The following is a 13232-nucleotide window of genomic DNA, read 5'->3' on the forward strand; positions in this document are numbered from 1 at the left end:
TTCCGTGAAAGTCACACCCATGGCCCGCCTTGACACCAAACATGTTAATAATCGTGGTCAAATGCTTTGCTGATTCGTGTTGTTGTCTGTTGACTACATGAATCGGCACGCTTTGCTGCGCGCTTTTCCGCGGACACTTAATTCCGCCAAGGGCACCGCGATACCAGCTGGTGGTCGAGGCACCCAGACAGAGCAGCGCTGCTCGGCTGCGAGAGAAGAACATGGCAACCGACAACAATTTTTCTTTCTTCTTTAATATGGAGCGCGTACAAGGCAAGAGCTGTACTTGTAGGCGACTCTCTGGGGCGAGCCCGTACAAATCGCGCTAGCTATATATACGGAACAGCAAGACGCAAATAAATGCCAAACGCTGGACCACAGCACTGCCAACGCTAGTCGGTTCCTGCTGTGGCATTACGCCCAATGAGCAGGCATCTTTGCAAGGATCTAGCTCTACCCCCTTGTACCAAACAGTGAGCATAGTTCCATCATGCTCCGTGATAAATTTTAATTCATTTGCTGATTGTACGCTGACCGCGCGATACTCTAGGCCTCATGCTACGACGCATCCGTATATTTGTTTCGGTAGGAGCACACCAACCTCATCGTCAAGCGTAGTGTCGGGCAAAGCCTACCACATGTTAGAGAATAATATGCGATATATGTTTCGAGGCGGTTCAGTTGGAACGGGGGAAATGTTTTTACATTGCCTTTGTACATCCATATGAGTTATGACGGGCATTCGTTAGTTCCGTCTCGACGCACTGACATAATGTGTAGTCGTCTTCTTTTTTCTTTTTTTCTGCCTTCCGCGTCATTCCCGCATTGAAATGCCGGTAGATGTGACACTTTAGGCACGCAGTCGTTCGTTCAAATTTGCGGACCGGCCGATGCAAGATGCATCACATTTACCTCGCGTGGACAAGTGCTTATGCTAGAGAAGGGGTGGGAGACCAGGTAAGAGGGGAGCACATCATCTCTCCCTGCTGTCGTCGATTTCGTTGACGCCCGCTGGCCAGAGGTCCGGGCGCCTACGGCGGCGGATCGCGTCGAGGAGCAACCTGCGAAGCCCCGCGATGCGCGTCGTGACGGCATCGTTGTCGAGCACATAGCAGCCCACGTTGTAGCTGACGATGACCTCGTGTGCGACGACGCCCTCGAGCCTCACGCAGCCGTCCACCTCAGCTCGGTGGTAGGTCATGTTGTAGAAGCGGACGCACAGCTGCGCGATCTGCTCGGGCCAGCAGATGGGCGGCGGATCGCGGCCTGCGTGGCGCGACGCGCGTGAGTGAGTGGCTTGCAATGCGCAATCCCGTTGCGAATGTCGAAAAAGAAAATACGGGAGCTGTAAAAAATATCATTCGCAGACCACATGCACGCGCGCGCAGCTTGAAATTGAGCGGCAAACTCTCTGCACTGGTTTGTAACGCCCGACAAAAGTTCCTACGCGGAAATGGCAAAAAAGGCTATACTGTTTATGTGACATTTGACGGCCTCTGCACGGAGGCCTGCGGTTGACACGTGTACGCTTCCCCTGAGATGGAGGGCCCATATGCAATGCAGTTTGAGAATTTCCCGGGGCATGCAGGTGCATATGCATGCAACCAGCGCGTACGTACTCGTGTTCTAGGTTCCGCACCCGGCATATAGCGGCGAAGAAATTAAAGTTTATATCATGGCTCCTGTGTTCGGAAAATGTCTGCCAGCAATTTCGTGCTTGGTGCGAATGTTAACGGCACTGAAAAGGAAAACTAGGAGAGGCCCTACCCCGTCCGCGCGCTAGGAGAAAAGTGTGGAGGAAATGATGTAGTACGTTCTCCCCTCCCCCCCCCCCTTTTTTTGCTGTTCTTTTTACTTATTTTGCTGTAGCGGCCACGCCTTTCGGGCCATAGTGGCGGCTTTGTTATGGTAGTCTGCGCTCACACGTGTTGCTCGGTTTCGTTCCGTGGCAAAGGCGGGGTGTGGGCAGGTTTGCGTTGGTCTCCGTGTTTTGTTGCGCTGTGCTATCTGAACCGTGCTCTCCCGGATGTTGCTGTGGCCAGGTGGGACAGGAAAAACTAAAGGTCGTGAAATGAACGCGCGTGCAACGCTGTACGCAATGTACTGCATGCGCCACAGCAATGGCAACGGACGAAGGAATACCGCGGGAAATTTTTCCCTCATTGGCGGAATCATGCTAACGTGCCATCGCAGGCCGAAACCGATGCGTTTCAGAATCTGTACAATGAACGCCTTGCAGGTCAGTGATTCCTGCTTTTGACAGCACGTGGTGCATTTGCGGCACGTAGAACGTACGTTATGCAAGAATGCATATTCCTGGTTTTAGAACATTCGTGTTCATTAACAACTTGCTTTTGTGCATATTAAAACACATGTTGCTTAACTGTTGCTTGTTTCTCGCAGTACTCGCGACAGCACGGTCTTTTAAACAGAACGCGTTCGAGGTTGAAGCACACCTGCACAAGTGTACCTCAATACACGTGCTGATAGAGCGTTATACGCAGAATATGTGCATTTTGCTGCCCTCGGCACCGTGCGCCGGCCAGCCGACGCTTCATCCTGGAAGATGGGAAGGAAGCGGCCGCTTTGACTTAAGGAACGAATAATCCATACCGCAGGCGTATCTTATCTGTGCGCGCGAGAAGCGCAGGGAAGTGAAGGTTAGCGGATGCGCTGCAAGAGTGAGCAAGGCTCTACAGAACGTACGCCCGCGAACACATCAAACGGCTATACCACGGTCGCACGTAGGCCGGTTCTACGCGCGTACTGCTCTGCACCGTGCGCCGGCTATCGCAAAACTTTGGTTCCGTGAAGCTTCACTCACCGTGGGAAGAAAGCACCTCAGACCGCAGTCAATGAATCTAAACGCGGAGTCACAAGTGACATTCTGCCCCCCAAGCCACAGCGAGAATATGTGTTTGTCCATAAACTCCAAATGGATCGCAAATGGGTCGGTGTGTCGTACGTGTCTCCAGTGCGTCCTTGTAGTGCAGTGAGAATGCGTACATTTTTTAGTATCGTCAGACGCCTAGCTCGCAAGACCGTCTGAGAGCCCCAGGAAGCTCAAGGAGAGAAAAGCACGTAGAAGGCAGCGATAAAGTGGCATTCTTTAAAAAAAAAAAACACGCAAGAACTGGGCAGCGGCCGGCACCTGCGGTTGATGAGAACAGTTCAGTTGGCTGGCCTTATAAGGCATGTTTATTTTCATAAAAACCGGTGAAAGCAGCCGATCCGACCTCACAGCCCAATTTGCGAAGTTCATTATGAACTTGTTTCAACATGACGTCGGCAACATGCAATGAGACATCGCGATTGTTTAGTACTGCTGCGGAGAGCGCGCGTCCGAGCAGCCCGGTTGCGCGCAGTGCGGCATGGTTTCGCGAAAAATGTAATCAAGAGAGGAGAGCTGGCGTGATAAGCGGAGCAACGCCATGAGCAACGCCAACTTTTGGCTTCACTTAGCTTCACAAACAGTGACGTCAGGGCCCCTCCTCAGTTTCCTTCCTCCATGGTACTGAGCGTGTCACTTTGTCAAGAGTGCTCCAGTGCGTTGCAGAGCAAATAAAACTTTAGTCCAGCATCGCGCGCGCGCTATGTTGAACCGAGAGACAGCAGGTGGGCAGAGTTCTGACTGGTGTGTCATGCGAGGAGCGCTGCAAACGGACGCCAAAGGTTTCCTTCGAATGACGCCGGATATCGCGCCAGTGGTAACACGTGGGCTGCACTAGACAAAAACAGCCTGGCTGAACTGGCGTTCTGCGGGTCGATGAGGTATCGGCCATTAGTATCAACAGGCGTATTATCTTCCACTGCTTACCTGACACGGTTCGGTTGAGGACAACGCTGTCATCGATGGAGATGCTGAAGCCCAAGGCGTACTGGTCGGGGTAGTACGTCAGGTTGCTGCAGGCTGCAAAGCAATACAAGTTCCACTAAACCCCTCTAACGGAGTTTGAACTACGGGCAGGTGAAGTGAATCGGAACCGGCTACGCAGTTGAGAAAACGCGAGGATATTTTAAGCATCGAGTAGCGTACAGAAAGAAATGCCCACATTTTTTTGCGGGCTCGAACTGAAGTGACCTTTACACGGTAATTGTTGTGATCACTTTTATGCTGGACATTTGTTTCCCATCTGCGTCCTGGCCGCACCATGCCACATGTATGCGCGGCCTGCAAGACCGCGCGCCATACAGCAAAGCAGTAAGAAACGCCAATTATTTTTTGTATCATTGTACTTGTTTGCAGTGATACGGTACTTTCAAGAGCTAGGTGCTGTATTGTTTAGCTCTTATCGGGCGCTTCATTACTGAAGGTCTAGTTCGAACGAAGTTTCACTGTGCGAGTACAAAAACAAAATCATATCACCAGCGTCCCTTCCAACAGGTATGCAGTGTCCGACAAAAATTTCCAAGCCACTGCGCGCGCGAGGAGAGCTGCTCCTCGACTGTACGCCACTGGGCTTCTGTCAAGTCAGAGTCCGAGGAGTTCTGCTTATCTTTTAGAGCGTTGGAGTGCTGAGGATGTAGTACAATTAAGGCCCTCATCACGGTCTTGATTCGAACTGTAACGGCGCTTTGACTGGCTTGGGCGCATTTGAGAAGGACTTACCAGTACTGCACAATGAGTAATGTTGCGGCCTCGCAAGTGCAACAACAACCGTGACCACCTGCTGGGAAGGTCAGGCGGATTCAGACACAGGTCCAGAAAAGATGCTTCGACACTATGCGGCACCGTGTTCTTTACTGTCATGCATTCTCAAACTGCGCTCCATTAACTGCAACAGACAACCCTCCGCTCCGTTAAACCTCGTGAAGGGAGTGACTACCTTTGTTCTTGATGCCGAAGCGTGGTGCTGACATGTTGAAGCAGCAGCCGCACTCGTTGCCGACGCACTGGCACCAGCGGCTGTCGCTGGGCCAGATCACCGTCTTGTTCGCCGGATCCTCTGCGCCCGGCTCGGGTACCACTTCGTCTAACTGCGACGCGTCGCCGGCGAGCGGGTCTGCTCCCCAAGCTGTGCGCATGTGTTCAACAAAAATACCGTGAAGACCCATCCTCTAATTATCTATTAATACGAGAGAGAGGGAGCTAGGTTTTATTCACAGGGAAGGCAGAGTGGTCGGCCTGAGCTGGTACGCTCCAGCTGGCTCCTCTGCATTGGGGAAGAGGGAAGGAGGAGTGAAAGTATGGGGATGAATGATGATGAGAAGAGAACGACTGAACGCGTATGTATATGGTCCTATACAGGGTGACCATTTTTAAGTTTTATGGAATTTTTAAATATAGTCTGTCGCAGATAACGTATTCAAAGGAAGAGGTCTGGACACCGACCAAAAATGGTTTAAAAGAGTTATTTACGCTTCGGCTCCCTCACGGGAGCCTTGTTCACAATGAAAGAAGCGGCAGAGCTGGCGCCCCTTTTTATGTGCGTCTCAAAACATGGTTAAGGCACATGATTTTTGGTAGGTGTCCAGACCTCTTCCTTTTAAGTATGCATCATCCCGACCAGACGGGCTTCCGTCATACTCTCAACTTCATAACATATTCAAGTCCTTGAGCTAGATGATTCAGAGGGGCGGGCAGTACTTGCACGAGAAATCGAAACACGTGTTCAACTAATTAACAAAATACGCTAATTATCTATTGAAGTAATTACTTTGCGGTACTTATTGCGATTTAAAAATTGTAGCCCGTGAGCTTGCAAGGCGTATCCGCTTAGAATAAATTTCCAGAATAATGCCAGTTCCGAGATATGCGCCCTCAAACTTTCCGTAAAAATGCACTGTTGTTCCGCTTACTTTTTTAACAAAACGCTATCCTATGCACTGAAGCAAAAAAGTAACTGGAACGCCCATGTATTTCATTCCACACTTTAGGAAATAATATCTAGAAACTGATTGCATCCTGGAAATTCATTTCAAGTGGATACGTCTTGCAAACTTCCCGGCTACAATTTCGTAAATCGCAATATGTGCCGTAAGGTAATTATAAGTAAATTTTTGTTAGTTAGTTGAACACGTGTTTCGATTTCTCGTACAAGCACTGTCTGCCTCTTCGAATAATCCAGCTCAAGGACAAGAATCATGCTATCTGCCACAGGTGATTTCTACAAATTCCATAAAACTTAAAAACGATCACCCTGTATACCAAAGCCGCGCGTCTAGTCCTGTGGCATGCAGGAACTCGCATCTGTCGATAGGAGTTCAGCATTACTGCTCAACGGCAGCAGTTTAGCAAGGACACAGTCTGCGTCGTGTACGTGCTTACGAAGCACGAATAAGGGCTGCCCCGTGCATGCGTGCACAGCGCGCACTAACGCTTTCTTCGGAGCTGGCTTCTCCACATTATGAAACATTGTGCGGAGAAGCCCGCTTCTGTGATGATCATTTTGCAGGCGATTGTGCCACCAGAACATCGGTTTGTGTTAAAGAGGACATTTGGGGTTGATCGAGCTGCCACGAGCAGCTTTCCCCCAACTTTGCCTCCGCAATACTGTATTTTGTTTTGTGGAAAATAAAGCGCACTTACTTACTATATGTGAATGCAGAGTGCGGTGCGCACGCCGCGGGCTGAACTCGGTTTTCGGAGCGCGTCGTGGCATTTGCTCCAAGTAACTCGCGCGCCAGCAGGTGGCTTGGCCTGTACTAGTAATGTTTCATGCGTTACAATGCCAAGCAGTCAACGGGAACCCCTACATGCGTGCGTGTATTGATTGATTGATTGATTTTAATGTCCCAAAACAACTATGGGGTTATGAGAGACGCCGTATAGTGGATAGCTACGGATTAATTAGACCACTTGGGGTTCTTTGACGTGCACCTAAATCTAAGCACACGAGGGTTTTTTTTTTTGCATTTCGCCTCTATTGAAATGCGGACGCCGTAGCCGGGATTTGATCCCGCGACCTCGTGCTTAGCAGAAACAAGAACAAAGGTGTGTGTAAGTGCGGATTTGAGCAGGCATCTACAGGATGAAAAAGCGAAGCGCTGCGCCAAAGTTATTGCTGGAATCGGCCTCTCCGCGAGCCGCGTGGCTGCCGAGTTTCAGCTTCTTTAAAAAAAAAAATAATGCAGATGCAACGCGCATCTTGGAATCTGTGTGAACCGAAGCTTTGGGGAAGCGATTAAATACGTGCCATAAGTTTGCCCATTTAATTCCTGCGTCTTCGACGTAAAGGAAACTGGCGCGCGCACGTGCTCTTGCGCACGCGCGCTAGTTGCCTTTGGCCCACTAGAAGCATACGTGAGACGATGGCCGTGACGATGGATACGTGACGATGGTTAGAGCATCGGGCAGCTGTGCAGGGGGTACCGAGGATCGATCTCGGCATGGGGCGCGTAATTCAATGTTTTTTTTTTAATTTGTGTTATTCAGCAAGACAGCAGCGACATCCAGCGGCCACGGTCAGGAAAAGTTTGAAAAGAAAGCTTTGCTTTAAAACATTAGTGCGTTGTGTCAACTGTTGTAACGAACAGGTTTCATTTGATTGCGCCTTATAAATACAAAGGGTTGTGTATATGTGCATATAGTCGCTATACGAGTTTTTTCCATCGCAATTGAGCAAGAGGCAGCTGCGTGGACAGTGTACAGTGGCAAGCTTTTCCGGATTCAAGCTGATCATGCACTTTGGCGAACGTGAGAGCTCGTGTCAAAACGACAGAAAGGACCTGCTGATGTGCGCCTGCAGTGACCGAAGTGGATGACCACTGCTAATATATGTGCAGCGGGATGTGCTGTATACGCACAGCGTATATGTCTCTTGCTCTATCGTTTGGCCACAGTTTCCGCGCGATAGCTTGCTTCATACTTATTTAGAGACTCTGATGCTTTCCGCATCCTGCAGACATCCCCGCACGTCCTTGCGTATGCTGCAGACGCGTTGCGTCATTGATTTTTGAACTGTACATGCGAAAAACGATTTGTCTACGACAATACCTTAATAGAATTCGCTATAAATAACTGAATTAATTAATGCTGCAAGTCGTAATGCGATTACAGGGTGAATTCAAACAATACAATTCAACAAGTGCGTACAGCCACAAGTACAAACATTTTAGTTCAGTCAACCAGAAACCAACAACCACCGTAACACAATCGTCTAGCGGCTGTGTGGATTACAGGACGTAGTGCAACAGATTTACCGATCAATATTCACAACACGACTCTGGGTTCGGAGTCTGGGATCGACGAATCTGTTGGTAGTTTCGAAGTTTTTCTGCCTGGTTTTCACGTTTACCGTTCCGATCGCAATGCGCATGGCAGTGGAGTCTTTCTACTTGTTGTCTCGTGCTTGCAGTCGTCTCCCGTGTTAATCCGAACTGATTGTCCCGAGTCAGTTTGGTGCAATATCCGATTTCAAACTGGGCAGTTGTTGACAGTTGGCTCCTTTTACCGTTCCCCCGCTTCCACATCGCCTGAGACCTTCACAGCCCTCTCCGTGTTTCTTTCTACAATAAATCATAACTATCTCGTTGGCGGTAATTTCAATATGCCTGACGTGAGGAGGGTTTACAATAAGCTTGTCCTTGTTAATTCTTCTGCTCTGTCTGTAGCATTCCGCGAGGCAATAGTTACCAATGATATTTATCAGTTTGTTACTCAACCTACTAGGTGTCGTCCGAATAGCCCTTCTGTCTTAGATCTGCTTTATTAAACCAGCCATTGCTTGTGTGTCACAACGCCGTAATTCCCGGTATTAGTGACCATGACCGAATTGTGGCGCAAGTTCAGATCGTCCCCTTCTCATGTGTACATGATCACCCAAGGAACGTATATTTTTTTAGAAAGGCAATTATGTTTCATTATCTAATGATCTTGCCATATTCCTGCAGGAATTCAGTCACTTAGCTCAGTCCGCAGATTGCAATACACTATGGGATACATTTTGTTCCACACTAAAGTAGTTGGTTGACACACATGTTCCATGTAAACATATTTCTGCAATAAAAAAAAAACGTAGTGATAAACCTTGGGTTACTCAGGAGGTCAAGCGAATGATTAATAAGAGGCATCGTCTTCTGAATGCTTATAGAAAGCAGCGTAACCCTTCTGTATTTGTAATGCTAAAGTCCCTTGGAAAATATCTAAAAGTAAAAAAACAAGGTTGCTAAGGAAAAATACTTCGTAGCATTGGGCCCAAAGTTACAAAATAACCCGAAAGAAATCTGGAAGTGTTTAAAAACAATTAGCAAAGAATGAGTTGGCATCCCGAGCTTAAAAAACGGCAGTGTACTTCTTGCTGATGACTTCGATAAAGCTTCTTGCTTCAATGTTTATTTCTAGTCTTTCAGAACTCCCTGCCATAATGAATTACCGCATATTCCCAACAATGTGTTCGAACCTACGCCGGGGCTGGTCGTGACACACGGCGGTATACTTAAGTTACTTGACAATATAAATGCTTCTTCTGCAAGTGGTCCTGATGGTATACCTTCTTATGTGTTAAAGGCTTGTTCTGACATAATCGCCCACTATCTGGTTATTATATTTGAGAATTGTTAAGTACGTCTTGTTTACGTAAGGAGTGGAAAGTTGCAAGCGTGGTACCAATCCATAAAAGTGGCCCAAAACAATATTGTCTCCAACTACAGGCCGATTTCTCTAACGAGTGTGTGAAGTAAAACACTGGAGCACATAGTGTACTGTGCCATAATACAACATCTAGAAAACAATAACTTTTTTTTATCGAATATCAGCAAGGTGTTAGGTCTGATCGTTCTTGTTCGACACAGCTCCTAGAATTGTACATTTCAAAAAGGCAGTTGATTCTGTTCCCCATGTTTAGCTGTTACATAAGCCATCATCCCTCGGTATCTCTCCTTCATAGCTTGATTGGATTAAGTGTTATCTGCAAGAACGCATGCAACGTGTTGTAATGAATGGCTCACAATCTGATTATATTGCTGTTACTTCGGTTGTTCCCCAGGGATCTATTTTGGGGCTATTGCTATTTTTGGAATACATCAATGATATTGCACAGGTTGTGTCATGCAAATTCTTTTCTATGCGGATGATTGTGGAATTTATCACTGCGTTAGGTCTTCCACTGACCACGAGTAGTTGCAACGCAATTTGGACTGTATAACACGCTGGTGTGTTAGGTGGCAAGTGTCTTTATACGTCTCCTTTGCACGTAAACAAGATCCATATCTGTTTCATTGTACATTAGACAATGTCCACCTATCGCGAGTAACTGAGTATAAGTACCTTGTTGTTTATTTCTCATCGAATTTAACTTGGACTAAGCACGTTGAATATGTTACAGCGAAAGCCTGTCAAATCCTAAATTTTGTTAAACGCAACTTCCGGTTAGCTCCTCCAAAAATTAAAGAACTACTTTACTTTTCGAACGTAAGGCCCATATTAGAGTATGTCCGCATGGCCTGGGACCCGCAAACCAAAACTCTGTCTAATATGCTCGACCATGTACAAAACGCGCAGCCCGTTTTGTCTGTAGTAATTATGACTTCACTTCTAATATTACCGCACTTAAGGATAGCTTGGGGTGGCAATTAAGCATATGCAGGCAAAACATGAGATTAGAAATGTTTTTAAAATTTATTTCGGTATAGTTAAAATAGATAAAGAAACTTACCTTTGACCTCCCCATTTCTTATCTCACAGAAGGGACGACTCCTTAAAAGTAACAGAAATTATTTGTAGAACGAGCGTCTTCCAGCACTCGTTTTTTCCACACACAATATCACAGTGGAATCAGCTACCGCAGGAAAGTGCTGATTGTCGCACTGAAGCACCGTTCAGAGCGTTTCTGATGAATTTATAGCGGAGTGAACTTATCTATTGTGTTATTTTTGTTTGACCAGTTGTGTATTTTATCGAGCTCATGTAACAACGTGTTCCCCCCCCCCCCCCCCTGCAATAATGCCTTCGGGCGCTGCAGGTACTTGAAATAAATAAATAAATAAATAAATAAATAAATAAATAAATAAATAAATAAATAAATAAATAGTAGTGTTCAATGCAGAATGTACTGTGAGCTGGTCTTCTTGCTTTGAGATAACTGCATAAATTAAGCAATCAACCGTGAATAGCCGGACTGTAACATGGGGCGGGGTGGAAACTGCAATGTCATTGACGTAGCATAAAAATAAAATGGGACCTTGCGCAGACCCCTGAGGGACACCTGAGGGTACCCCCAGGACGTCAGATTTTGCGCCATTTACCTCCACGAACGGAGACTCCAGTGCTCTTACTGACATTTTTAATGCAAAGAATGAATATAAAGTTGTAAAGATAGCGTAGCCAGTGTAGGGCAAGCGACGGTATGCATACGCAGAACCCAAAGTCCGTCTTTCTTTTCTTTTGTATGGAGGTTGGTACGGTAGGGTAAAAGATGGATACGATATCGCTAAGTGATGTATACAATGTTTTGCATACGTCTGTCGCGGGCTAACACGCTAACACATGATAAGGTACCGTCATGTTCACACGCACGAGCACAGATGTGCCAGTGGACACAGCTGGTATACTCAACTAAAAAAAAATACCCTTAGGGCTTTACGTGTCAAAACTAATATCTGATTATGAGGCACGCCGTAGTGGGGGACTCGGGATTCATTCTGACAACCTGGGGTTCGTTAACGTGCACCCAATGCACCCGTACACGGGCGTTCTTGCATTTCGTCCTCATCGAAATGTGGCCGCCGAGGCCGGCATCTGATACCTTCACCTCGTGCTTAGCAGCGCACGCCAAAGCTACTAAGCAACCGTGGCGGGTCATATTAATCTAATTAAAGTTCTCAAAGACAATGCACTCTAAAATAAACTATGTAAAGCTAAAACATAAGCTGGAGGCGTACAACTTTGTGTTATAATTTGAACATATCAGAAAACATCTCTCACGAGGAAACCAAAAGACCAAAATATTCGTGGTAGTTGACTATTAACATATATAGGTCGAAAAATGTCTGGTTGCCGATGTCCTGGATAGAATACCCAAAATTAGATCCCCGACACAGATGCCCATCTCCGAAGTTGTGCGTGTAAATTTGGAAGCGAGCTGCAGGCGTCCCTCGGACGAATTGTTTTCACTGGGCGTGGCGGCTTTAAAGCTCGACTCACACGACGGGCCGAATTCAGCAAACAAGCATGACGGGACTGAGCCACAACGAATTGCGCCTCCAGCAGCTTATCTGCGTGTGGCATGATTGGGCACCACTGAGCCACGTAATGTTCGTCCGCTGGATTTTGGTCCGTCGTGGGAATGTACATCTTTAGGGTAAGGGTCTTTACTGAGCGTGTATACTGACCGTACTGATTCGCCAGCGCCGAACTCACGAGAACGGCCGACGCGAAGGCCAGGACGAGTAGCAGCGGCGGTGACATGATGGCGCACCCGTGTCCGCTGGCCACGATATCTGAATGTCTGGATGCTGGCAAGCCTGCCGCTCAGTGCGCCTATCTATATACGCGTTCCGCCGTCGCGAGTTGGACGCCCTCCCCGTCCCCGTGTATATCGGATGTCGTTTCGAGCGAGAGCCTTGGCCCTCACGCTCGAGTGCTGATATGGGGCCGCCGCCTCTGCCGCTGCCCCCATGTACGCGCCATGGTGACAGCCGACAGAAGCCCCGTGCACACGCTCGCAAGCGCCGGGTGCTTATCCTTCCGGGCCACTGATCTGATTCCTTTCTGGCAACCACGACTCGAAGTGGACGGGGTAAAACAAGACTATCATCATCACCATCAGCCTGGTTACGCCCACTGCAGAGCAAAGGCCTCTCCCCTACTTCTCGAACTACCCCGGTCACGCACTAATTGTGGCCATGTTGACCCTGCAAACTTCTTAATCTCATCCGCCCACCTAACTTTCTGCCGCCCCCACACAGACACAGCTGTTAAAACACAGCCGTTATAAACTTTTCTCTTGAGGGATAATGGCAACCTGCTGTTCATGATCTGGGAATGCCTGCCAAACGCACCCCAGCCCATTCTTATTCTTCTGATTATTTCAGTCTCATGATCCGGTTCCGCGGTCACTACCTACCCTAAGTAGATGTATTTCCTTACCACTTCCAGTGCCTCGCTACCTATCGTAAACTGCTGTTCTCTTCCGACACTGTTAAACATTACATTAGTTTTCTGCAGATTAATTTTTAGACCCACCCTTCTGCTTTGCCTGTCCAGGCCAGTGAGCATGCATCGCAATTGGTCCCCTGAGTTACTAAGCAAGGCAATACCATCAGCGAATCGCAAGTTACTAAGGTATTCTCCA

General features: G+C 47.7%; 1 protein-coding gene across 1 annotated transcript; it reads right to left on the bottom strand.

The window, feature by feature from the left end:
* Positions 1-235: 235 nt before the first annotated feature.
* Positions 236-12443, bottom strand: LOC139055311 (uncharacterized). The gene is made up of 4 exons (XM_070532757.1): positions 12271-12443; positions 4827-5015; positions 3818-3910; positions 236-1266 (listed from the first exon to the last, which is right to left on the bottom strand). Exons 1-4 carry the CDS (start codon positions 12344-12346, stop codon positions 974-976), a joined length of 651 nt encoding a protein of 216 aa, XP_070388858.1. The 5' UTR covers positions 12347-12443; the 3' UTR covers positions 236-973.
* Positions 12444-13232: the final 789 nt, after the last annotated feature.

This window comes from Dermacentor albipictus, chromosome 1, assembly GCF_038994185.2.
Source record: "Dermacentor albipictus isolate Rhodes 1998 colony chromosome 1, USDA_Dalb.pri_finalv2, whole genome shotgun sequence".
Lineage (NCBI taxonomy): Eukaryota > Metazoa > Arthropoda > Arachnida > Ixodida > Ixodidae > Dermacentor > Dermacentor albipictus.